Genomic DNA, 26,774 nt, shown 5'->3' on the forward strand with positions numbered 1-26,774 from the left:
GGACCACAATTTAAACTTAAAGGAGTTAAAAAGAAGAAATGAATCGACTGGTCTTACTCTTCGTCTTCACTTTACTCTCGGTCTTTTTTCAATTCAGTCATAATAAGTTCATTCACCATTTTTATTAACAATACTTCCATTTCAGTCGGACTCTCCGTCTATCTCACTATGTCTGCCATCTACTTCACTATTTTTATTCATGTTCTTCATATTCCATATCTACTCATTAATGGTTTTATTAGAATTATTCAATAATTATTCCAAAATCACGGCTTACATTATGATAAATCTTCAATTACGTTGATAAATTTTTCAATATCTACAGAATGAGGAAAATCATGAGTGTCTTATCGTCCTACTCCAAACTAGGAAAAATATTATTGTGTTCTCAAAATCCAGCCTTGCTAGCAAATGAGGAGAGGTTAGTTACTTTGACATATAATTTAATTACAATTTTGAATTCATTGATCATTTCATTATCTTTTTTCAAATTTTGTATAGCTCATTGTTTTAACATGTCACCATGTACAACATATAAAATGTTACAATTTAACATTGAAAATAATTTGCACAAATTTACAAAAAAATAGATTATATTCAAATATTAGCAAATGTCAATACATATTTATTTTTTTATAAATAATACACAGTTGTTATTGATTAATAAGAGGTTATATTTTAAAACTTAAATAGATGGTTGATTACTTTGGGCTCTAAATAACAATAAAGTGACCAGATCAAATACATTGCTTTTATATGCTAGTGATTGTTATACTGAAAGTAACTATTTAATAATATATATATATATATAATAAATTAGTATATAAATATGTAAAAAGTTAGAAATATACTTATAAAACATAAAAAGAAATTTGGATCAAAGAAAAAAGAAAATCACAAAATTGTGTTTGTGTTCTAAAAAGAAGACTATAAAAAATAAGATTATTTAAAATATACTTAGTCTTTCAATGTTATAGGCACAATGATAATAACTACCAGAAATAATACATAATATTTATTATAATTATAAAAAAACTTTAAATATATAAAATTATATTTTCTATATATTATCACATATGAGTTTATTTCAATAATTTTGATACAATATAATTAATTAAAAATAATTTGATAACAATTTATAAATAATACACGAAAATTATGTAAATTATAATTGAAATGTATAGAAAATTATTGAAGTCATATACGATACACAAAAATTATCATATTATTATTTAAACTATTAACTTAATAACCTATGAATACAAATATTTAAACTAGATTAATATGTATAGTTGAGTCTAATATGTTTTATTAAATAGATATATATACTTGTTCTAAATAATTGATGTGTTAGCTTAATTTCTTTATAGTGATAAGGCATAAATAAGATTTTATTTATTTGCTAAATTTTAAAGTGTTTATTAAGCAAAAGTAAGAAAGAGACTAAAAAGAAAAGTATTTAGAAATTTCAATACTTTAGTTTTGATTTAATATGTTACTAGCATCTCTACTCTTGGTTAATTTTTGGTTAATTTTTGGGCTAATCTTTTTCATGTAAAACTAAAATTATATATGTAATTTGCAATCAATTTAATCTTTACATAATTTTCGATTATAAATACATATATTTATTACTACCAGCTTTTCACAAAAAGTGGTAGTATATGATTTTCAAAAGTCAAACAAGTTTCATTTTGAAAGCAAATTATATACTATTAATTTATAATTTTACTAGTATAAAATTTAAGATGATAGTTTACTTTTCATAATTTGTATATCTGTTTATTGTTTGAAATTTTATATAATGCTAGTTATTATGGAAGTACATTTTATTTTTATATATGCATGTTACAAATTTCATATTTACTCATTTCTCACACTCAACCCACGCCAATTAAAGCAAGTCAAAGTTTTAATATCAAGTTCTTTACCAAAACTTCTAACAATTCTCTTTCGGTTTGCGACAAAGTTGTTATTATAGGTTTTGAAGTGCTTGGAATTCTTGGTTTATTATCCTTCCATAGTTTTTGCCATAGATGTTAATTTGTTTAATGCTTGTTGAGATAATGACATAGGCTTGTATGAACCTAATTTTTTAAATTATGTCATCAAATTTTATATTTTTAGTTAAATTTTTTACACTTTTATATATTGTGCACATATACACAAAATTTGGGGTCTCTCTAAAAACAACCTTCACCTCATTCTGCGTACATCTTAATCTCTCCGGACCTTGCGAAAGCCAGATATATTGGGTATGTTTGATTTATATATATATAACATGATATGTACTATTAAATTCTCGCACATATATTGATCTCTCCTATAAAATGGGAAGTATAATTTATTATTGAATTGAATCAAATCAAATCAAGAGTACACTCCCCAAAAATAAATAAAGAGATTTGGAAAAGAAAATATTAATACTATTAATAACTTTTACATCCTTAAAAAACTTGAAATCCACTAAGTCGAAACACGAAAAATTCTTGAATCCACAACTAAAAAGAGAAAATTTTATAGGATTTAATTTCAATAAAGATTTCATACTTTAGATCATAAGATTGTTTATATAGGGATCAAAACCTAAAACGAAATAAAAAAATATATCCTTGAAAATTAAATATTAAGTAAAATAGTTTGGTCATGGCTATCAACATGAGCATGCAATAGTTCTTTATTTTGGCATGACGAGACAGTCCATTAGCATGATCATGCAATACTAGTATATAGATTTCACTATATAGATTTCACTTTGCTACTATTGTGGTTCTTGATTTTGGCATGATCACGCGATCATCGATATGATCATGTTTTCATTCTACTTTTGAATTCTCACCATTCTTTAGAGTATCAAATCGCCCCGAAAACTCACGTAATCCGTCTTCTCCAGTTCGAAAGAACTCGACCTCAAGTTCTCGTCTAAAATAAGAATTGCGTATGCCCGCTGTTTATCTCGCCATGGTGGTACTTTTAAAGGAAAACATGTTATTGAAATTCTCAACTTTACTTCCTCTTTTAAAATATCTTTAAGCATAAAAGCATTATCAGAAATATATCGACTTGACCATGATTTACTATTGTAAGCACACATTTGGAATTAACATCAGAAAATTCATATAATTTACCAGGTGACACCACACTCACTTTCTTTTGATGACTTCAAGAAAACCTTATCTTCCAACAGATATGAAACATATGAAACATACTTCTCATCATCATTCACGAATTCAATTCTTTTCTCCCTACTTTTATGACATAGGTTCAAATTAAGTTGATATGGCTTATACAATACTATTTGGCATATAGTCTTATCATTCACATAATGCTTGGGGTAAGTTTTGATGTTATAAATCATCCACTAACTTAGATATGTCAAAACACAATTTTAGTACAACTTTAACCTTGTATTCGTCATCGTTGTCATCTTTATAGGCATCATCAAGTTTTTCTTTGATGTGTTCTTTGGCATTTTCGTCCTTATCTTCTTGTTTAACCTTGTCAAGTACATTAAAAATCTATATCTACATCATTTTCAGCACGCACTATCTAACACCCTTCTAAATCTTCCATATAATTATCATCACTATTCACTCGCATAACCAAATTCTTTTCTCTTTCACTCACCCAACAAGCTACTAAATTTTTGTTGAGTACATTCATCGAACACGTTGTCAACATGATCGGGTTCACAATGTTGAACAATATCATCCTCGTGTTTACGCTCATCTTAGACTCGTATCCCTCCTATAAAAACCTCATCATCATCAATTATTTCATCCTCTTTTATGTTCCAACGGGTTTTTTATTTGTTTCTCTCTTTGGATAACAACTTTATCCCACTAGTCGAGCTCGGCTCGTTAAGGGCTCGGTTCGTTAAGGGCTTGAGCTCGAGCTCGAACACAAAAATGTGTTCGTTAAGAAAATGAGCTCGAGCCGAGCTTTTGGCATGTTCGGCTCGAGCTCGGCTCGAAAAAAAAATTAAAAAAAATTATTTTTTATATATTTAATTATTATGAATTTTATTCAGATTTTTTATAAATATTTTTAAATTATTGAACTATATGAATGTCAAAATATATATTTAGTAATTTGAAAAAATTCAGATATTAAAAATTAATTTTTTAATTTGATATTTTAATAATTAACAAGTGATTTGACTACTACTTATAACTAGTATTTATTTCCTGATCGATGTTTCAATTTTTTGAAATTATTTATAAATGATCCAACCGTACGGATGTGAAGATCTATATATTTAAGTGATATAATAAAAAATTTAGAAAAAATAAATATATTTGGTTTGTTATTTTAACAGTTAACTAGTAGTTTGACTAGTACTTCTCCCATATTAATGTTTCGATTTTTTTAAAAATATTTATGAATGATCAAACCGTACGGATGTTAATATCTATATATTTTAGTGATATGACAAAACTTTTAGAAAAAATAAATGTATTTGATTTGTTATTTTAACAGTCAACATGTGTTTTGACTTTTACTTGTAACAAGTGTTTAGTCACATATTAATGTTTCAATTTTTAAAATATATTTATGAATGATCCAACCGTACGGATGTTAATATCTATATATTCTAGTGACATGATAAAAATTTTAGAAAAAAATAAATTTATTTTGTTTGTTATTTTGACAATCAACCAATTGTTTGAACAATACTTATAACTAGTGTTTAGTCTTATATTAATGTTTAAATTTTTTTAAAAATATTTATGAATGATCCAACCGTATGGATGCTAAGATCTATATATTTTAGTGACATGACAAAAGTTTTAGAAAAAAATAAATGTATTTGGTTTGTTATTTTAACAGTCAACCGGTGTTTTGACCTTTACTTGTAACTAGTGTTTAGTTTCGTATTAATGTTTTGATTTTTTAAAAAATATTTATAGATGATCCAACTGCACGGATGTTAATATCTATATATTTTAGTGACATGATAAAAATTTTAGAAAAAAATAAATTTATTTTGTTTGTTATTTTGACAATCAACCACTTGTTTGAACACTACTTGTAACTAGTGTTTAGTCTCGTATTCATGTTTTGATTTTTTAAAAAATATTTATTGATGATCCAACCGTACGGATGTTAAGATCTTAGTGATACGAAAAAAATTTAGAAAAAAATTAATGTATTTGATTTGTTATTTTAAAAGTCAACCGGTGTTTTGACTTGTACTTGTAATTAGTGTTTAGTATCGTATTAATGTTTTGATTTTTTTAAAAATATTTATGAATGATCCAACCATACGGATGTTAAGATCAATATATTTTAGTGATATGACAAAATTTTTAGAAAAAAATAAAAGTATTTGGTTTGTTATTTTTACAGTTAACCGGTGTTTTGACCAGAATTTTTTAATTCAGCTCGGCTCGGCTCGTTTTGATGGAGAAAACTCGTGTTCGGCTCGTGTTCGGCTTGGCTCAATTTTGTTCGATAAAAGCTCGTGTTCGGCTCGTTCGTTAACGAGCTCGAGCTCGAACACAGGTTTTTGTTCGTTAAAAAACCTCGGCTCGGCTCAGCTCGTCAGAAAAAAAATTAAAACTCGGCTCGGTTCGATAATTTATCGACAATATGTCAATTTAAAAACTCATAACTCCTAGAGACTAATAAAATAATGGTATATTAGCCTTTATAATATTATTTTCATTAAGTCGATTACCCATATTTGACTCTGTGACAAAATTCTTATTAACATGATATTTCCTACCTCGAGAAACTTGATTCTGATATTCTTTTTCATCTCTACGTTGCTTGTTATTGTTATTCATTTTATTAGTCAATGTAGTCGTAAGGTTTGTCAAAGCCTTAAGTGTCGTGGTAAAAGTCGTAATGACCACTGCAAGATCTTTTTTTGGTAATTAGTTCTTCCATAATGAATCAGATTACAAAAAGACAGGATGTGACATTCTCTGAAGGTGTTAGCCCTAAAAATCACTTTCGGGTGAAAAATGATCCAAAATGTCATTTCTGTAATAATGGCCCAAAATGTCTTCTCAAGACGCTACATTGTGTAGTGTTTAGACAAAAAGCACAAAATGCTACATCGTGTAGCGTTATGCACTTTTTATTGAGTATACAACAACGAAATCAAAACCCAAAGCGAATAAATAAGAACAAGAAAATAAACAACAATCACACAAGACAAAGATTTACATGATTCGGAAATTCCTACTCTACAAGCCGCAATAATTTTGTATTGATCTCTCACAATTTGTTGAGTTATGATTCTATAATTACATGAGTATTTATAAGAGAAGAAACTAGGCCTAAATCAAAATTATAGTCCAAATCTGAAAAGTAGACTAATCCATAAACTAATATGAATCTGAATAATCTATTTTCATGGGTTTAATTAATAGACTCCACAAACCCAACAATATCCCACTTGGAGTCTGGCCAATCTTCGCTTCACTCTTGTAAGTTTAGTAAAATCAATTCTTCAATCAATAACTCTAACTAGTGCAACGCCTTCTCATCAATCAATTCTGAAGGCCAGTTGAAGCTACGCAAAGCTTCAACTTTTCATTCGTAACCACCTTAGTCAACATATCTGCAGGATTCTTTGAATCAAGGATTTTCTTCAAGGACAAAGTACCATTGCTTATCAACTCTCTTGTAAAGTGATATCTCAGCTGAATATGCTCCGTCGTAGCATAAAACACGGGATTTTTCGCCAGATGAATAGCACTCTGACTGTCGCTATACAAAGCACTGTCCGCCTGTTTCTTGCCCAACTCCTCATGAAAATTCTTCAACCAAATCATCTCCTTGCTAGCTTCAGAGATAGCCATATATTCTGCTTCTGTGGTTGAAAGAGCAACACTCTTTTGAAGTCGAGACATCCAACTAACTGCGGTGCCACCCAAAGTGAAAATATAACCCGTTGTACTTTTTCTTGTATCCAAACATCCACCCAAATATGCATCAGAGAACCCTTCCAAGATAACATCTTTCTTACTGAAATATAGTGCAACCTTGGATGTGCCTTTCAAGTAGCGTAACAACCACTTGAGTGCTTCCCAATGCTCTCTTCCTGGATTAGACATAAATCTGCTAACAACTCCCACTGCATGAGCAATGTCTGGCCTTGTACACACCATAACATACATTAAACTGCCAACTGAAGATGCATAAGGAACTTTAGCCATATATTTCTTGCCTTCATCCGTTTTAGGTGATTGATTCTTTGTGAGATTAAAGTGACTCGCCAACGGTGTACTTCTGGACTTCGCATCCTGTACACTGAATTTCTGCAACAATTTCTCAACATACTTTTCTTGAGATAATTTTAAAGTACCTTCAGCTATATCCCTTATAATGCGCATACCAAGTATCTGTTTTGTTGCACCCATAACCTTCATCTCAAACTCCTCAGACATCTGTCTCTTTAACCTGTTGATTTCCCTCATGTTTGATCCTGCTATCGACATGTCATCAACATACAACAATAATATGATATAAGATGAATCAAACTGTTTAAAGTAACAACAATGATCCATAACACTCCTCGTGTATCCATTTTTCATCATACAACTGTCAAACTTCAATTACCATTGTCTTGGTGCTTGCTTTAAACCATACAAGTTTTTTATAAGCTTACAAACAAGATTTTCTTTCCCAGATACCTGAAATCCCTCTGGCTAAATCATGTAGATGTCTTCCTCAAGATCACCATGTAAGAACGCAGATTTAACATCTAGTTGCTCTAGATGTAACTCCTCTGCAGCCACAATACTTAGCACAATTCTAACTGTAGTCATCTTAACAACGGGAGAAAATATATCGATATAGTCAATACCCTTTTTCTGTTGATAACCCTTGACTACTAAACCTTGCCTTGTATCTCTTGCTGCCATCATGTTCTTCTTTGATCCTGAACACCCACTTATTCTATAAAGCATTCTTTCCTGCTGGTAACTCTGTTAAAGACCAAGTCTCATTCTTCTCAAGAGAACTCATCTCCTCACCATGGTTGATTTCTATTGAATTGAATCATCCACTTGTACTGCCTCTGAATAACACTGAGGCTCCCCGTCCTCGGTCAATAACATATAATATGCTGAAGGAGAATATCTTTGTGGTGGCCTCACACTTTTGCTAGATTTTCTTACCTCAGTCTGTGGAGTTACTGGAACCATGTCATCAACATTCTCCGAACTTCCACTATTTACTGCAAGATCTGTTTCCGTAATATCTTTAAGCACTGCTTCCTCTTTCTCAGGTTGTTCCTTTGTAAACTCAGAATCGACTACAAGCTTATCCTTATACACTGCATTCTCATTAAAAGTAACATCTTTACTTCTAACGACCTTCTTAGTTAGTTCATCCCAGAAACGGTAACCCATATCATCTGAGCCATAACCAATGAAGATACACTTCTTTGCTTTCGGATCAAGCTTGTCCCTATCATAATCTTTAACACGCACATAAGAAACATAACCAAAAACTCGCAAGTGTGAAAGATTTACCTCTTTTTCTTGCCACTCTTCTTCAGGAATCTTGAACCCCAAAGGACTTGAAGGTCCTCTATTTATGAGATACGCTGTTGTGCTAACTACATCTGCCCAAAATATTTTTGGCAACCCTGCATGTAATCTCATACTCTTGGCCTTTTCATTCAAGGTTCTATTCATGCGCTCTGCAACACCATTCTGTTGTGGTGTCTCTGGAATAATTTTAATCATTCTAATCCCAAATTCCGCGCAATAGCTTTTAAACTCATCACTACTGTATTCACCGCCATTATCTAGACATCAAACTCTTCGCCTTTAAACCGGTCTGATTTTTAACTTCAGTCTTCCACTTCTTGAAAGTAGAAAACACATCTGATTTATTTTTTTAAAAAATAAACCCATACCTTTCTAGTGGAATCATCAATGAAAGTGACAAGCGAGATCCGCCCAATGACGCAACTGTTGTTGGACCATATACATCTGTATGAACTAGCTCTAACTTCTTAGTCTTGAGGGTCCTCCTTGATTTTGCAAAAGTAACACATTTCTGCTTTCCAAGAACACATGGCTCATATAATTTAACTTCTACATTCTTCAAATGTGGAATCTTCCCGTTCGAAGTTAACAACTTCATACCTTTTTCACTCATATGACCAAGCCTTTGGTGCCACAAAGTTGAGGACTCAATCTCATCAGCAACTGCATTTGCTTCATAGCTAGATTGTTCAACAATGTACAAAATCCCCTTTTTCTCTCCACGAGCAATAACTAGATTCCCCTTTATAACCTTCCAATGTCCGTCTCCGAAAGTAACTCGATACCCTTCCTTATCTAACTGACCCACAGATAACAACATCTTCTTCAGTCCAGGAATGTACCTTACATCTTTCAACGTCCAGCTAGTTCCCAAAGAGGTTCTGAGATTAATATCTCTTATGCCCGCAATATCCAAAATCTCATCATCAGCCAAAATCTCCATCAAAAGTCATCTTACCGCTCCCAGATAAATTACTCATAACATTGACAAATCCCGACCAACTGTCTGGTAATTAGGATGCCAATAGCAAGGCCTGTACTTCATCATCGAATTTAATATCCACCGATGCCAATCTTGCTAAGATCGAATTAAATTCGTTCACATGATCAGCAACACAATCTCCTTCATTCAATCTCGTGGCAACTAACAAACGAATCAAATACACCTTATTTGAAGCAGATGGCTTCTCATACATGTTTGACAAAGCCTTGATCAAACCATAAGTTGTCGTTTACTTGACGATATTGTAAGCAACGTTCTTCGCCAAAGTCAACCTGATAATCCCTAGAGCCTGCCTGTCCAATAGCTTCCAGTCTTCCTCCTTCATTGAAGTTGGTTTCTTCTCTTCCAGCGGTTCGTGTAGTTTTTTCTGATATAAATAATCCTCAATTTGCATCTTCCAAAACTCATAATCTTTGCCATCAAATTTATCGATCTTTACCTTCCCGTCTTCTGTCATCGCTCCCCCCGCCTGAAAACCTAGGCTCTTGATACCAGTTGTTGAGTATACAACAACGAAAGCAAAACCCAAAGCGAATAAATAAGAACAAGAAAATAAACGACAATCACACAAGACAAAGATTTATGTGGTTCGGAATTCCTACTCCACAAGCTACACTAATTTTATATTGGTCTCTCACAATTTATTGTGTTATGATTTTACAATTACATGAGTATTTATAAGAGAACAAACTAGGCCTAAATTAAAATTATAGTCCAAATCTGAAAAGTAGACTAATCCATAAACTAATCTGAATCTGAATAATCTATTTCCATGGCTTAATTAATAGACTCCACAAACCCAACACTTTTTCTTTTATTTTTTTTTATTTTTTTAAATGTGTAACACGTGACATATAGTAGAGTTTTAGCACTAAACGCTACATCATGTAGTGTTTTGGCCCCGAAACACTACTTTATTTAGCGTTTTGTGCATATTATTTATTTTATAAAAATATTTTTAAACCCAATTAAAAAATGTTGAATCCTAAAATAATAAATTTTTTAATTTAGAATTCATTCTTAAATTATTTAATTTTAAATATTTCAAAAACTCAAAAGGGTTTAGGCTCTAGGGTTTGTGGCCCTAAACCCTAAATCCTAAAACCTAGCGGTTGCAGCTTTTCTACGGTAAAAAAAAATCGGTAAATTTTTTATTCAAATTTTAATATTTCTGAAACCCTAAAAGGGATTGTTGAACCCTAAAAAAATAAAATATGTTAAATTAGGGTATGCTCTTAAATTTTAAAATATTAAATAAAAAAGGAATGTCAAAAACGTAAAATTAAGTGGTGTTTCTGGCCTCCTAAATGATAGACCATATGAAGCTCAAAATATGAAAAAATAAAAATGAACCACAACGCTACATGAAGTAACGTTGTGGTATTAAAAAATATAAAAAAGAAGAAGTAAAGCGCTATATGGTGTAGCATTTTGACTTGTTTTCAAAACGGTACACGATGTAGCATCTTGAGATGACATTTTGGGCCTTAATTTTCAGTAGTGACATTTTGGGCCTTAATTTTCAGTAGTGACATTTTGGGCATTTTTTAATGAAATGGTGATATTTTTGTCCATTTTTGTGCTCTGGCGCCAACTGACGCGTCACGGAAGCGTATAAAAAGTAAGCGCTATTACTCGCAAGGACTCTTAAACAAGAAATTCTACAATACCATGAATCCTCAAGGCAAATCTTTAATTCACAAGGATTTCTTGAATCCACAAAGATTGTAAAACTCTTAGGGTGATTATCATTCATTATATCATGATATTGTTCATATACCCTAAAATAAAATAAAAATAAATCTTAAATAATAAGAAATAATAATTAAAAGTAGTGTGACCATACAATATTTAGCATGAGCATGCACAATCTCCACATTCTCCATAAAAGTTACTGTTCAAAAATCCCATTTTTGCCTGATCATGCAATCTAGCAGCATGATCATGTCATCATGCATCCTCAGTAGCGTGATCACGCAGTCCTCAGCGTGACCATGTCTTTGATCTTCTCGTATTTCATTACACTCTCGATATGTACCGAAAATCCCCCTATATCATTCTCTTACACTTCGAAAGAACTTGACCTCGAGTTCTCTTCTTGAATAACAATTGTATCTATCTGCCGTTTATCTCGCCATAATGGTACTTTTAAAGGAAAAGTCTTTATTGGAATTTTGTCTTCACATCATCTTCCACAATAAATTTTAAGTATAAAGGTAGTACTAAAACTAGCTCTAACCAACCATGATAAACCTTTGTGAGAATAAATTTGGAATCAACATCAGAAAACTCATTTGTTGTGTAAGGGATGATGCTTGAAAATACCTTTATCCTTTAAGAGATACAAGACATAATCCATGTTATCATTTTTGAAATCAATTGTCTCACCCAACTTTTATGGTCTACCCACTACTAACTCCAATGAATTCGAATCAAAATCATCAAAAATCGGAGAATAATTATACATTAAACTAGTAATGTCAAACACATAATTTTTACTTAAATTAATGAAGATTGATTTTTATTACCATTTCCCTAAAATTAAAGTTATCGGGATAATCACAATCTACCACGATCGTAGAATTTTGAGAACTCACCTTATATAAAAAATAAATTAAGTTTTGATGTCGTAAATCATTCGCCAATTTATAATTTATAAGTATCCAACAATAAATTATGCATGTTTTCAACATGTAGGTAATCATATTCCTGATCTCTATATACATCGATTTTTTTTTGTTTCTTCCACATCCTTATCCATGTCGTGTTCTTTAATCACATAAATTCATAACAATTTGTAAACGTCACACACTTCTCCAACTATTTTTGAAAAGTTCAAATCTTTTAAAATAAATATCTAGCTCTTTTCTATCTTACTTGCCTAATAATTGACTTGTAAGTGGGTTATAAGTTAAATACTATAAAATCCGTTAATATTATGATCATTTATTGTTGATTCTTGTAATTCAAATTCACAGAAATAAAGTAATATTTTTTTTTAAAAATGGCTTGTGATACTTCATTGCTATTAAATTATTTTATAGGTTATTATTACTAATAAATTTATGTTCCAGACGTTTAGAAAAATGTGTGATGGGTTGTTGAATATGGTTTCTTAAATTGTAAAACTTACAAATTATATCAGAAATATATTAGCACCACCATTCGGGAGCTGTTAGTTTGTTTGTGGATTCGATGTCTCAGAGAGGATGAAATATCTGTAACATACCGTAAGGATTAAATTCAGCTTGTAAATAGCTCTCTGAAAACAGGTCTAAAACTATTAAATAACTAAGTTGCTAGCACTTTGAACCTGATGTGCACTGAGTCGTTAAGTCAGAGTTATGGACTGAGAGCATCATACTAATGCATCAGAAATTTATGATTTCGTTTAAAGAACTCTTGAATGAAAAATATTTTTTTAGAAGACAAACAACTCTATTCTTACTTGTGTGCACCAAATAAAAAACAAACATCAGTAAATATGACCAAACTTCTTACCATGTCACATTGATATATCTCGAGGCTTGTAGTTAAAGATGATTATAATATGATTTCCTTTTGTTTGCTTTGATTATTAAATATGGAGAATCCACAAGTTTCTATTACAATCCACAAGAGTCTGGAACAAACTTGAAAGCTTCAAGGCTTCATATGAGGCGGTGGACTTGGGGAAAGATATTTGCAAAAAACAACAATCAAGAAGAAGCAGTAGTGTTCTTAGTTTCACAATGGTAAATGCAAGTTTGTTTTCATGTGTGCAACTATAGCTTCTCGTTACTTACAATCATTTTTTGATTGTTATTTGATATCATCTACTGGATTCTCACTTGTAACTTTTCTGCATGTTGTTGATATTTTTAGCAATTTCTCTATATGTTAGAACTGCTTTTCATATGATGTATATGTGCGCCTGTGTTTTGTTATATTAGTTTGATTTCTTATTGCATACATATTTCAGTAGATTAAACAGTGTCTCTATATGCTTTCTGAGGAGACTCTTGTGAACTTGAAATAAGAAATATGTTTCTAAATGCTATGTTTGTTTTCAAGGACTACAATTTGGGACTCTTTGTAGTTCGTCTTCTCTTTTTTTTTTGCTAAATGTTTGTATTTATTTTATCATACTTAATCTTTGAAATAATCATATGGACTAGTTTTGATAAGTTTATAATTTATATAGTGAGACTATTTAATGCCAGGAAATGAACTAAAAAGTGATTGATATTTATTGCATGAGATGATTTAATGAGTAGAAAATTAGACTAAATAGTGTTGTAGTCCGGGGATTATAATCTTATAAATGAAATATGGCCTTAATGCTTCAAGGCTGCTGAATATGTATTGTTAATTGACATTCTTTTGTTCTGTTATTCTATTTGCAGAATAATTTACATTTAGTTCAGCTAAATGGTGAAAAGGAAAGTAATATGATGGCGAGAAAGCTGATACAGGCTGACAAAAAAACTGAACTTCAACCAAATCCTTGTAGCAGCAAAAGTTGTTCTACATATGTTGGCACCAAGACAATACAAGATTTGAACATTATCCCAAAGGTTCCACTTTAACTATAACATCTGTTACATATTCCTTCCTCTATTGCACATATTTGTTTGTTTGTCTTTATGATTTGAGGACATCATTCGATTAGGACGCTTCTGCATGATTGTTTAGGATCGAGTCCTTAATAATAAGCTCATATAGGATGGAGTCTTTAATAAGAATATTTATGCGCCAGAATACTATTCTATGTATGCAAATTGCAAAGGCATATGATTTGCTCAAATTTACGAGTCAATTAACAAAATCTGGAATTGACTTTGAGAACTTATTTATGTTTCAAGGCTTCACAAACGTTACCAAAAATCAGTGTTCAAGACATGACTGTAAGGTATCCGGCCTGATAGTTTCAGATTGAGGATTGTGTGCAACGATTTCCAAGACCTATGAAGAAAAAAGGTTGTCACATACAGCAAGAAATACATTAAAACACTGCAACTAGAAGCTGGTGGTTGCATCTCACTATTTTAAAGGCTTTAAGGAGAAAAAGCAGCCTCCTCCATGCGTACTGTAAACTATATATCGAACATAGAGCGAGAAAGGTTAAACCTCATAGTAGATCATCCATATCGTTGAAAAATATAGTTGTCTTTTATTTTATTAACTCAAAACGTTTATTTCCGGTCCTAAGTGATCCACACGCATATAAATTCAAAGCTTTCTCTTGATGATTCAAACATCCTTTTCAGTTCATCTTGTCTATGCATTACAGTTGGTGCTCAACTGAAACATACACAACATGTTTTGCAGGAATCAATTGATTCAGTTTCAACATTTTTAAACGCAACCTAATACTTGATTTACATTACATCAACAATTTTGTAATGGCTGGAGGCTTGAGGCTGGAGCCCAAAGCCAATTGGCCTAACCAGGGATTGACGTTTAGCTGCTGATGTTTAACTTATTGAGGATATCTGATTACCAGAAGTGGAATGATGCAATACAGATTTTTTATAAACAAAGTAGAAAATGGAACTTAGCAAATATAACGAACACATAGCTATGTAATTTATGCTTGTAGTAAGCATGAACCTTACTCCTCTAAGTTTTGACTAGTCACTTAGTCCACAGTTGCTGCTAAACCTGTAAGATTCTATCACCTACGATTAGTGGCTTGTAAGCTTTATCTGTTACTGTAATTTAGTAGACTACTCAGTCCTGTTGGAAGTTTGAGTTGGATTTGAAGATTTTATTGAAAGATATCTTAATGCATTACTTAGCTGATGATGTATCGTGATACTGTCACCAGAGAGTGCTACTTCTGTAGAAGTTGAAATCTTTTTTTATGTCGTAGCAGGATTTTGCAGTTGAAAGTCAGCGACATTCTGTAAATGAATGTGATATGATGGTTACAAAACCAAAACAGGCAGAGGAAGGTACCAAATTTCATCTAAATTACAATTGTGGGAGAAGTTCTGCACCGCATCTTGGCTGGAAGGCTAGAAGGAGATTAAACTTGCTAAATGAGGTAACAATTTAATCTATCTTTAAATATATGTATCTCACATTAAGATTTAGTTTGTGAATTTTATTAGTCTACCTTCTACGACTCAGGATGAGGAGGAACGGAGAATCCGTCGGGTGTTAGCGAACAGAGAGTCAGCCAGACAGGCAATTCTTAGGAGGCAGGTATAAGTCGTGTGACCGTGCCCTCTATTGTTTTGTTAGGCACCTAATGTGGACTTCAAATTTAGCTTACTCGTCTCTTTTTTCTCGATGAAAGCATGAATAAATACATTTCTAGGTTATTCATCAATTATTTCCAGTATATATGTTTAGCTCATAGATGGTGATGACTGATGAGTAAGTTCATAGTTCTCTTATACTGCATGACCATGCCAATATAAGAACTTACTCCATATGTATATACCCACACACACATTTACACATATATGTATACATGTGTATTAATTATTATCAATAAATGCCCATCCTTTAATAAATAATCCAAGAATTATAAATATGGAGCTAGCATTTGCTCCTAGATTGCATTTAGATATATGGTGTTGCAGGAATGTACTTGGTTGTTCTCTCTCTCAATTCAATGATTTTTAATCAGCAACACTGTTTTTTTTAAATCAGCAACTAACTCTTCCTTTTTTTAATAATATATTGCAAAGGCTCATCTTCAGGAGCTAGCAAGAAGAGCTGCTGAACTAGAATGCGAAAATAACAATCTAAAGAAGGTAAACTGCATTTTTTCTCAAAGTTTAATCCCACTCAAAAATGTTTAGGTTTATAAAGATTGGAGCAATAAACAGTAGTCATCGTAAGTATTGTTTATGTTCTAGTTTTATATTTACCCTGTTATATCTAGTCATAGGGCAGTCAATACTCACTCTGATGATATGTCTGTGAGAAGGAAAAAGAGCTGGCCCTGAAAAAGTATCAATCTTTAAGGAGCACTAATGAGATCTTAAAAGCTCAGGTAAATGAATTTCTGATTTAAAGATATCCGCCTTTGTCATAACACTTGCAGTCGGTTAAATGATTTCACATACTGCAGCTGAAATTGAAAAAGGTGACAGTAAATGTTGAAGTCGCAGAAACTCAAGAAGCTTTGAAGTTTAAAAATGCTCGCAAACCAACTCCAACATGTAAAAGTACTCCAGAACTTTATCTATCTAACCAGCCATCCAGTTTGCCATATGTCGTGCCATTTATTATTCCAGGTTCAGTTTTTGTCCAGTCTGCACCTCAAAATGGTATTCTAAATACGTCACAAATTTACACGACAACACATGGCAAGACTTCTTTTCTATCTGAGCATAAAAATCCCGTAGGGATAAATGTACCAGGGACTCCATATATACTCCCCCACCCTTGGTTGTTTCCTCTACCATATTATGCTAATGGAGTTCAGTCATTGGACTTTGCTAGTAAACGTTATATAAGTAAAGAGTCCAGTACCAGTTCATTTCAGAGGACTGTAGCTGATGTGAAGGACGATCAAAGATTCCCGCTCAAAACTGTAAGAGGTGAAGCTTCTGCCTCAACAAAAAAAATTGGACCTTCAGTAGAAGTGTACTCTGGAAAGGCTTCGGGGAAAAAACATGCTCATAAGCATAAAGTGAGATCAGAAGGAAACAAGGAAACTGTTATTGGTTCAAGTGCGAGGCAGATGGATACCATAAAGAGTAGTAGTAAATTCATAACTTCTGCAGCTGCTACCGGTAGTTCATCACAAAAAAATGAGGACACAACTGATGGTAGTCTGCTTCAGGGGCAAATGGATGCTTTTACAGCAGCAGAGGCCAGGAAGAGGAGGAAGGAAGTCATTAAAACGAAGAACTTTCACTATGCTCGTCGATCTCATGTTAAGATTTGACATTTAGGTGGAGAGTTTACTCTTCTCCTCAGATGTGATGTGGTTTGAACTGAGTGTTGTTGCAGTAAGCTTGACAAGATAAACTGATTTGTAAAGAATGACATTTAACCTCGTTTGAGGTTAAATAACTTACTTTGGAGATCAGTTTTTCTTTTCAAGTATACTGCAATAACACTCTGACTTAGGTATCTTGTTGAATCCTGTTTTCAAGTTAGCAAGGTTTTCTTCAACTTACGAATACTTGTGAATATAAATAAGGCAACGAGTATTCGGATTTTGAGGATGCGGTAGTTGTTTCAAGATAATGTTCATTTTCCTTGTTGTGCTGTTGGAACGGTAGTGTAATGTGAAGATTCTGAGGTATCTAAACGTTCTGGGATGGACCCAGGTCATCCCAAGACTTTGAAGTCGCTCCTCTTGAATGTTTGTAAATTACTTAATGTTTCAATATCAGTGGCTGTGTTTCTTTGTCTTTCGGTTACGGAATTATTTTTATTTGATGTTTGTAAATTGTTCATATTTTTATCATTTATATCATAAGTTTGATGATTCAGGGATTTCATTATTGATGATGTGCACTTCAAGCAGGGTATCCAGTTAACGTGTTCTTACCAAGAGGGCATAGGCGCCCTGTTGCGAGGGAGAGGTAAACAAGTCCTTTTTTCTTCATGAGTTTGTTCTTTTGAATTCAACTTCTTACAAATGATCACCGTAAGGCGAGAATCGTCCTGACACAATCTTATGAATAACTGGAATTAATTACTGTTGATAAAATGTTTTACAAATCAATATAGGACTTTTCACATTATGAATGGAATCACTCCACTCTAGTGATCCTGACAACACCTGACTTTTGTCTTCACCAAATTTACCTGTTACCACAACTTTGAAAGCCCTTTTCTGGTGTGGCCTTTCGAATACCAACTTTTTTGGTACAACGTTCACAGAGACACCCTGGGGTGACATCACTTTGGCTTCATATTCTGATCTTCCGGACCCAACATTGGTGACAGTCCGAAAGAAAGAAGCTGAAAACTTCGTAGAGTTTGGGGAAAGCTGTATCTGCATTGAAGGATAATTGAGGCCGTCGAATCCTCTACCACGTAAAGTTGAACAATCATGTAGGTGTTTGCCACCAGTTATTGTGCGAATTGTTGTGCTGTTATATCCTTCTTTGCAGAGAAAACGAATATAGGAGCCTGGGTTCATTTCGTATATGAGGCCAGGGTCCAATGCTTTTGTCGGGTTTATTTGGCCTGCTCCTGTGGCCAGTTCAGCCTCCATTGGCTTCACCTTCATTGGTGTAGCTGCAGAATAGTCAAAGTTACATGCCATCGATATTTTTATATTTCAATTTTCTCAGAAAAATATCGTTTCTCACCCGTGGTCATGAGAGCGGATTTAACAGCAGAAGGTGACCAGGCGGGATGAAAGGACTTGACATAAGCAATAGCACCAGCAACATGAGGAGTAGACATTGATGTCCCTGATATTATGTTATATATTGAAAATCGATCATCGGTTTTGCCTCCGGTCAAAGTTACTAATGGTGAATAGGCAGCTAAGATGCTTAGTCCTGGAGCAGCAATGTCTGGCTGCATGTTGACAAATTCATTATTTAGACACTTAAATCAATACTGTGATGATCTGCATCCATTTTTCGAGTTAATTTGAATAGATCAGGTAACTTATTAGACCTTGAGGATGTTCATGGAGATTGATTGGGGACCTCTGGATGAGAATGATGCAATAAAGGGAGCATTAGTCATGTTAGTGCTTCTGGACTTGTGTATTATACCTTTCGCCACCCTAGAAATTGACACGTGAAATATGCAGAACATATGTTATTTTTGAGTGTTCGAAGAAGAAGAGATATACATTGTCGGTGAATGTAAAAAACAAGGGATGACAAACCTGGTGGAGTTGATATAGAGATCTATGTTTTGACCGTCCTTTTGATTGACAACCGTTGCAGGTATGAGATAAGAAAATGCCACTTCGTCGGAATAACTATCGTCACCGGACATAATGATTCCAGCTCCCTTGTTTTCACTTATTGTGGTATCCTGGCCATTTGATCCAAGACAGTACACTATTTTCCCCTTCACCTTCATCGCGCTTAGACTATCTTCTTCACACTCACTGTAACGATAATACAACATCCTTTTAATAAGAGCAGCAACTGACAGATTACTACCACTATCAAACAGAAGTCTTGCAAATGATATAGTAGTGTTCACTGATAGCCGAGTGATAGCGCCTACTGTCCCTTCCTCATGAAACGAGGTGATATCGTCTATTTTCTTCCTCCCCTTCTCGTATTCTTGAAAATTAAGATTTTGAAATATACCAAAAAAGAAGGGTTGATAGTTCCGAACCTGGCATTTAAATAGGAAGCTCCTCCGGTACTGGAATTGGCTGCTAATGTTCCACTTGTTAAAGAAAACATCTGTTTTGTGGGTGAATATGTGTTGATAGAAATTCCCTACCGACAAACAAAATTTAAGTATGTATACATTAAGTACTCTAGTTTAAATCAACATGAGGTATATAAACTAGCAATGTCCTTGATTACCTTTACTGTCATGCCATTGCCCAATGTAACATCAGTCTCAAATTGCCTATCAATACTGCTAGCAGCAGCAGTAAAAATCCAGGGGGCAACATTTTGGATAGTAGATGTATCAGGCCCTAAATTTCCTGCTGCACATACTGTCATAATTCCCTTCTTCATAGCATGAAAAGCCCCAATGGCCATTGAATCTTCAAAGTAGACTCGGGCCGGGCCTCCTATGGATACTGAAATAACATCAACCCCGTCAGCTATGGCTGCATCAAATGCAGCCAACATGTCCATATCTTGGCAGCCTACGCTCCAACACACTTTATATGCTGCTATTCGGGCTGATGGCACCGCGCCTTTAGCTGTGCCTTGGGCTAAGCCGTACAAGCTTGCACCCTTGACTACGTTACCCGCTGCTGTAGAGGCGGTGTGCGTCCCATGCCCCTCGGTGTCCACTGGACTTAATTGTTCGTCGAGGCTGCCGGCAAGATTGAAATATTGTGCTCCTATTACTTTGCTGCACCGGATGCAAGTCATAGTGATCAGTTTCCATGATCATTTTATTACTGTACAACACAACTACAAGGTGTGTCATGCGCATAGAAGATTAACTTATGAAATACAATGACTTGGGAAACTTGTATGCAAGCAAACGAAAATTAACTTGTTGCATCCAGTGAAATTGGAAGCCTTGGCACATTTGCCTTTCCATTTGGGCGGAGGAGGTCCAAAGCCTTTATCATCGAAGCTGGGTGACTGTACATAGATTCCTGATGTAAAAAGAGATAAGTTATATGTCCTATATTACTATGAACTCATGACCCAAAGCTGCAGTTGATTAAGGTACCTGTATCTAGAACGCCGATAATAAGGTTGCTCTCACCCTTGGGATTTCTCTTAGTTTTTTCTATATCATCCGTCAATCCCAGAAAATCCCATGACCTTGTAGTTTGCAGTTTTTGTATAGTGTTGGGAAATACTGATACAACTCCCTCTTTTTCTGCATGCAGTTTTTAACATGTAATACATGTAGGAGAGCCTCACTATTACTAAAAACAGAGAGGCAGTGTTTTAGTTATTATGCATACTTGATAGATATGTTGCTTCATGAGGCAACAACCGTGCTACAAACCCATTGAAGCTTCTGCTGTAGCTGTAAATCTTGGATTCGCGCGCAATCTTCTCACTGAACAAATCATCAAAGCATCCATGAGAAATGTTGACATTTTTGGATATAAAAAAGGGCTATTTTAACTTCGCATGCACGTACAATAACATGCAGCGTGTTTCTTTGTCACAACATATATGTAAAGAGAGGGATAATAAAATCAACATACTCCCCAATTGCATCCGAAAGAATGTCATGGTGGTGATCCTCCATGGTTTTGCCACTCCATTCTGGTAGCTCTCCCATGTATACTATGTAAGGCTGTTCATCAAAAACAACAACATTATTACATCATTGTTCGACTAGGACAAATCTTGTTCCAAATCATCCACCCTCGACACAAAAGAATTTTGAGAGTGAGGATGTTCGAGTGTTATTATATAATATAAGATCTTAATCAATGATTAATAATCATCATCCTAGATCCTGGAGAGCCGCTAGAAAGGAGTATAATTAGTCTAAGTTAATTACGAGAAAGCAACCAGAAAACTGAACAACCTTTCTTTCATTGTCACTGGTGTCGAACGACGCACTGATCAACAATGCCAGGTTAAAGAACATGAACAACGCTGTTATCTTTATATAATTCTTCATACTCGTTATACTCTATCACTCTCACTCTCACTCTCACTATAAATATAATGACACACTAAAATTAACTGTGCAGTAGCTGAGATAATCAGGCAAAAGGGTATATGTAGGTGTAGTATGTTTTGTAACTAGAGTCTTCACTTGAGTACGGATCAGTGTAATTCGTGTAGAGTGAGGGGGAAATTAAAAAAAGGATTGTATGAAAATGATACTAGGCTGACCTCCAATGTCTCTCCTCTACATTTGACTGAGGACCAAGTACAGAGTTTTGTGGCTCCAAACATGGATCTTTCATTTTATTTTTTCTTGTACATATCTCTGTCTCCTAGCCTTGCTGGTTACTACCACTTTTGTCTGAATTTATTCATCCATTTTTTGTGTGTTTTGTTTTAAAAATATTATATATTCCATATTATTATAGTATTAATTAGTAAGGGTTTCATGATCCTAGCTAGATTGTACTCGCGTAACTACATAAAATTTTCTGTATAAATGCATGAGTGTATAACTGTGATTACCCAAAGTTTTATTAATTAAAAAATTTAGAAGATTAAATTTATTTTAATAATATAATAAACGTAATATATTGATGTTATTATATAATCAAAATACGGTAAAATCAATTAATGTATCGTTAAAAAAGAGGTACAGAATTCTAAGAGAAATAGATGTATTGTAAATATAACACAATCCGAACAAATTTATTATTTCAACAAAAAATAATTTAGAATTACACAGGAATTAGAAGTATTGTAATTGTACTACGATTTCAACAAAATTTATTACTACCGTAAAATAGGATTTTAGGGGTGGAACCAAAAAATGATAAATCAAAAGACAATCAAATCAAGTACCACTAAAAGGAGTCAGATCGAAACGAAAATACGGTGAAATCAGACACCGTATCGTTAAAAAATAATATAAAACTTCAGGGGAAATAGAAGTATTTTAATCATAATATGATTTTAACATTTTTATTATTTTAATAAAAAATAATCTAAGGGAAATAAAAATATCGTAAATATAATATGTTTCCAACAATTTATATTTCATTTAAAAGTAACATAGAACTCTACATGAAATAGGCATCTAGAGGTGAAACCAAAATACGACGTAAATATACTACTAAGATGAAACAAAGTACCCTATTGAAAAATAACTTAGAGCTCTACGAGAAATAAAATTGTAATTGTAATTATAATACGGTTTGAACAATTTTATTGTTATTTATAGGTGAAACCAAAATACGGTGTCTATAATATTCATATTATTTTATTAAAATGAAATTTCACCAACAACTTAAAAAAAATCTAAATTAAAATATTGCAATTTAAACATATGACTTATTTACTTGGTCGTGATTTATATTTTTCGGAACCTATTTTGTTGGGCCAATTTATGAAACTATTTATTTTAAAACATAATTAAAAATAGGTACAATCTATAAAAACAATAAAAATATCAGGGCTGCACATGGGTTGAGCAAACCGACCCAATCCCACCCTTTTTTAACTCGAAAAATCTAACCCCACGTAAACTGAATTATAAATGAGTTGTTTTTTGGTCAACCCCACGTAAATGGGTTGGGTACGGGTTACAAATATTTTTATCCTAACCCAACTCAACTCAGCCCGATTCATTAATATATCACCCATAATTTTATATATTTTTTTAAGTTTGATATATATATTTACACCTGTTCTCGTACGTTTTCACATAACTACTACAACAGTCATTTTCTAGATTTTTTTTGTACACTATACAATTATATTAGTAAAATTCTTGACCGTTTTCTTATTTATAAATATTGTATAACGTCTAAAACATATCTAATACAAGTTGAGTATATATTAATGTGTATAATTTTCATGTAAAACATTAATAACGTTCATAACGTTTTTAATATATCTCATTAATTATAATAGATATTTTCTTGTTTGTGTCGTGTAATTTGTATTTACTAAATGAATACAAGCAGGATCGTGTAAAAGAAAACAAATTTAAGTTAATCCATCAAATATTATCAATATGTTTATAAAAGAAATAAAAATTAACATATATGTATGTTGTAGAGTAGCATAATTTTTTTTGAGTTTTGGTCAAATAAATCCGGAGTAACGAGATGTTTTATTATTAAAGTCAATTCTAATTTACAATTAGCTTGCTTGATTTAAAATTATTACTAATGCATAATTAAAGTGGTCAACACGTGCAATCGTAATATTTAACAAAGTAGAATTTACACTACAATTAATATAAGTTTATTTTTTTAAGAAAAATGTTATCTTTTTAATTCAACGTTTATGTTAATTTAATATCATTGCTAATGTCTTAATTTATTAACTAAAGTTGATCTTGGTTGTGTACTTAAATTTTAATCCTCGCTATTATACAAAATTAATTTTATAAGATGTCAGATAATTGTCAATTTATAAATTAAATTGATATTATTTATTTAGTTTTTAACACATTGAAAAAAACTTAAATTTAATTGATCATTCTTATTTTCTGAATATAAAAGACTTTTGTTATTTTCTTCTAGTATATATATCAATAACTCTAAAATACACCATTAAAATTGAATCTTTTAATATTGGTAAAAATAAAGTCACATGTGTGTGTATGTATGTAAATTATTATTTATTATATTTTCGAGTAAATTATGTTGGTCTCGTTTATTTATATGTTATATATCGTGATCATGTATATATCTAATTGTTATTCAGTAAATTACTCAAATAACATGTATTTATGATTATTCAAAAAATTATAATTATCAAATAAATAAATTAAAATTATTTATATAACGTAATCATAGTAACACTGACAACCAAACAATATCTATTTTTACTCAACAGAGCATCAGTCATGGATGTAACATAAAAATAATTCATATATTGTAAAGACTAACTACTAATATTTAGAAATTTTTTTCCAAGAATCTGAAGATAAATTGGTACTAATATCATCATTCAAATCATTTTTTAAGTTACTTTCATTATATTCTAATATTTCTTTTTATTGTAATTTGATAACATTGTATATTAGTTTTCTAAAATTAAATATTTTCAATTTGATGAATTTTTTTAAATATTAGTTGAACTTGTTAATCCTTTCAAAATATCGATTAATATTAATTTGTTTTAGATAGCATAACATAGATTAAATCAAATAGTACAATACATTATAAGTTTAACCTTTTTCCAAATAATTCATAATAGTTGTATAATATTTTCCAACACTAAATATTTTTTTTTGTAAATTTATTATTGTATTAATTTTTACCAACATATGATATCACAAAACTTTTTTTTGTTGGTAAGATTTTCTAGTCGAAGTCGTAATTTAAATTAAACCTAGGTAGTGACGTTGTATTTACGAGCAGATCATTTAGTCAAATTTCGAGTATTTTTTGAAAATAGGTCAAGTTCTAATTTTGAATTCGAAATAAATCGAAATACGCTAATTATAACTTATCTAAATATGTAGTACACATCTATTATTTATTATTTATATAAGTGTATCTCTTTTCAACATATAAAAAAATTAATTATATGTACAATTTATTTTTTATTTAAAAATGTATATTAAAAATGTATGAGACATACTTTTCAAATTAAAAATTGTTTAATAAATAAGGGAATGATCCGTTTATGTATTATGCATAACTTTATATTTCAAATTCAATTGTTCAAAATTAACTCTACAAATATTTTAGTAATCATGTTTAAAGTTAAATAAATTGTCGTTATTTACGACACTCACATATTATGTGTATAATAAAAAACTTAAATAACAGTGTGGAGTAGTGATAAGGTGATGTGCTCTTGAATATAAAGACTCGGGTTCAATTCTTTGAAACAACCTCTTTTATATAAATTTAAAGTTTAGGGGTAAATTAGTCATTTCAATGAGATTTTTTAATCTCATGAATATTATCCTCATGTTCTCTTATTATATATAGAAGAGATATCTTAAATAGGTTGTGTATTCTTTTTTCCATCTCTCAGGGGTAAATTAGTCATTTCAATGAGAGTTTTTAATCTCATGAATATTATCCTCATGTTCTCTTATTATATATAGAAACTAGTCATTTCAATGAGACTTTTTAATCTCATGAATATTATCATCATATTCTCTTATTATATATAGAAGAGATATCTTAAATGAGTTGTGTATTCTTTTTTCCATCTCTCAGGGGTAAATTAGTCATTTCAATGAGACTTTTTAATCTCATGAATATTATCCTCGTGTTCTCTTATTATATATAGAAATTAGTCATTTCAATGAGACTTTTTAATCTCATGAATATTATCCTCATGTTCTCTTATTATATAGAAGATATATCTTAAATGGGTTGTGTATTCTTTTTTCCATCTATCAGGGGTAAATTAGTCATTTCAATGAGACTTTTTAATCTTATGAATATTATCTTCATCTTCTCTTATTATATATAGAAGAGATATCTTAAATGGGTTGTGTATTCTTTTTTCCATCTCTCATACGTTTTCACATAACTACTGCAATAATCTTAAATGGGCTGTGTATTCTTTTTTCCATATTCAATATTATATAAAGATTCTTAATAAATCTAATAGAATTTTATCTGTTCTATTTATATTTGCATATTCATTTTCGTTTATAGATGTATGGTTACTTTATTTGGTATACATATGATTTACGATATGATATATATTACTAAAATTATGATGTTAATCAAATTTAAATATTAGTACTATAATTAAAAGTTATACACATTTCATTTTTATTTAAATTTTCAAAATGAGCTATAATAAATAGTATAAAAACTTTTGTTATCGAATCATTCAACCCATACAAACCGACCCAAACCGATGTACAACAGGTAGGGTTGAGTTACGAACTTATATTTTACGGATTGAGTTAAAAAAATTTAAACCGATCTAATTGGGTTGGTTTATAAAATCACCTATATACATTTAGAATTATAGGTTATATAGTAATTTAAAAAATTAAAAATAATATACTTATAATTATAAAAGAAATCAAATAGAGTGAAAACAAAAAATAGT

General features: G+C 31.7%; 2 protein-coding genes across 3 annotated transcripts; one reads left to right on the top strand and one right to left on the bottom strand.

Moving 5' to 3' along the window:
* Positions 1-38: 38 nt before the first annotated feature.
* Positions 39-17,873, top strand: LOC141693877 (uncharacterized). 2 transcript variants are annotated; one of them, XM_074499065.1, is made up of 8 exons: positions 39-421; positions 13,103-13,247; positions 13,899-14,069; positions 15,368-15,541; positions 15,628-15,702; positions 16,194-16,259; positions 16,436-16,501; positions 16,580-17,873. In XM_074499065.1, exons 1-8 carry the CDS (start codon positions 327-329, stop codon positions 17,399-17,401), a joined length of 1,614 nt encoding a protein of 537 aa, XP_074355166.1. In that variant the 5' UTR covers positions 39-326; the 3' UTR covers positions 17,402-17,873. The 2 variants fall into 2 exon arrangements, with proteins under 2 accessions (XP_074355166.1, XP_074355167.1); XM_074499066.1 differs by having other exon boundaries at positions 15,371-15,541.
* A 196-nt stretch (positions 17,874-18,069) lies between these two features.
* Positions 18,070-21,786, bottom strand: LOC141693388 (subtilisin-like protease SBT4.15). Its single transcript, XM_074498485.1, has 11 exons — positions 21,631-21,786; positions 21,302-21,393; positions 21,053-21,150; positions 20,812-20,964; positions 20,629-20,734; positions 19,977-20,481; positions 19,780-19,886; positions 19,316-19,543; positions 19,099-19,210; positions 18,783-18,996; positions 18,070-18,708 (listed from the first exon to the last, which is right to left on the bottom strand). Exons 1-11 carry the CDS (start codon positions 21,724-21,726, stop codon positions 18,161-18,163), a joined length of 2,259 nt encoding a protein of 752 aa, XP_074354586.1. The 5' UTR covers positions 21,727-21,786; the 3' UTR covers positions 18,070-18,160.
* Positions 21,787-26,774: the final 4,988 nt, after the last annotated feature.

This window comes from Apium graveolens, chromosome 10 (assembly GCF_009905375.1).
Source record: "Apium graveolens cultivar Ventura chromosome 10, ASM990537v1, whole genome shotgun sequence".
Lineage (NCBI taxonomy): Eukaryota > Viridiplantae > Streptophyta > Magnoliopsida > Apiales > Apiaceae > Apium > Apium graveolens.

Bases quoted from the DNA above. Each gene is read 5' to 3' on its own strand.
- LOC141693388 (XM_074498485.1), bottom strand. From the start codon at position 21,726: ATGAAGAATTATATAAAGATAACAGCGTTGTTCATGTTCTTTAACCTG. The intron at 19,887-19,976 runs GTAATCAAGGAC...GTTTGTCGGTAG, and splicing joins GCAATGGCATGACAGTAAAG to GGAATTTCTATCAACACATA. The intron at 19,544-19,779 runs GTTCGGAACTAT...TTATCGTTACAG, and splicing joins GCTTCCTATTTAAATGCCAG to TGAGTGTGAAGAAGATAGTC.
- LOC141693877 (XM_074499065.1), top strand. From the start codon at position 327: ATGAGGAAAATCATGAGTGTCTTATCGTCCTACTCCAAACTAGGAAAA. The intron at 15,542-15,627 runs GTAACAATTTAA...TCTACGACTCAG, and splicing joins GATTAAACTTGCTAAATGAG to GATGAGGAGGAACGGAGAAT. The intron at 16,502-16,579 runs GTAAATGAATTT...CACATACTGCAG, and splicing joins ATGAGATCTTAAAAGCTCAG to CTGAAATTGAAAAAGGTGAC.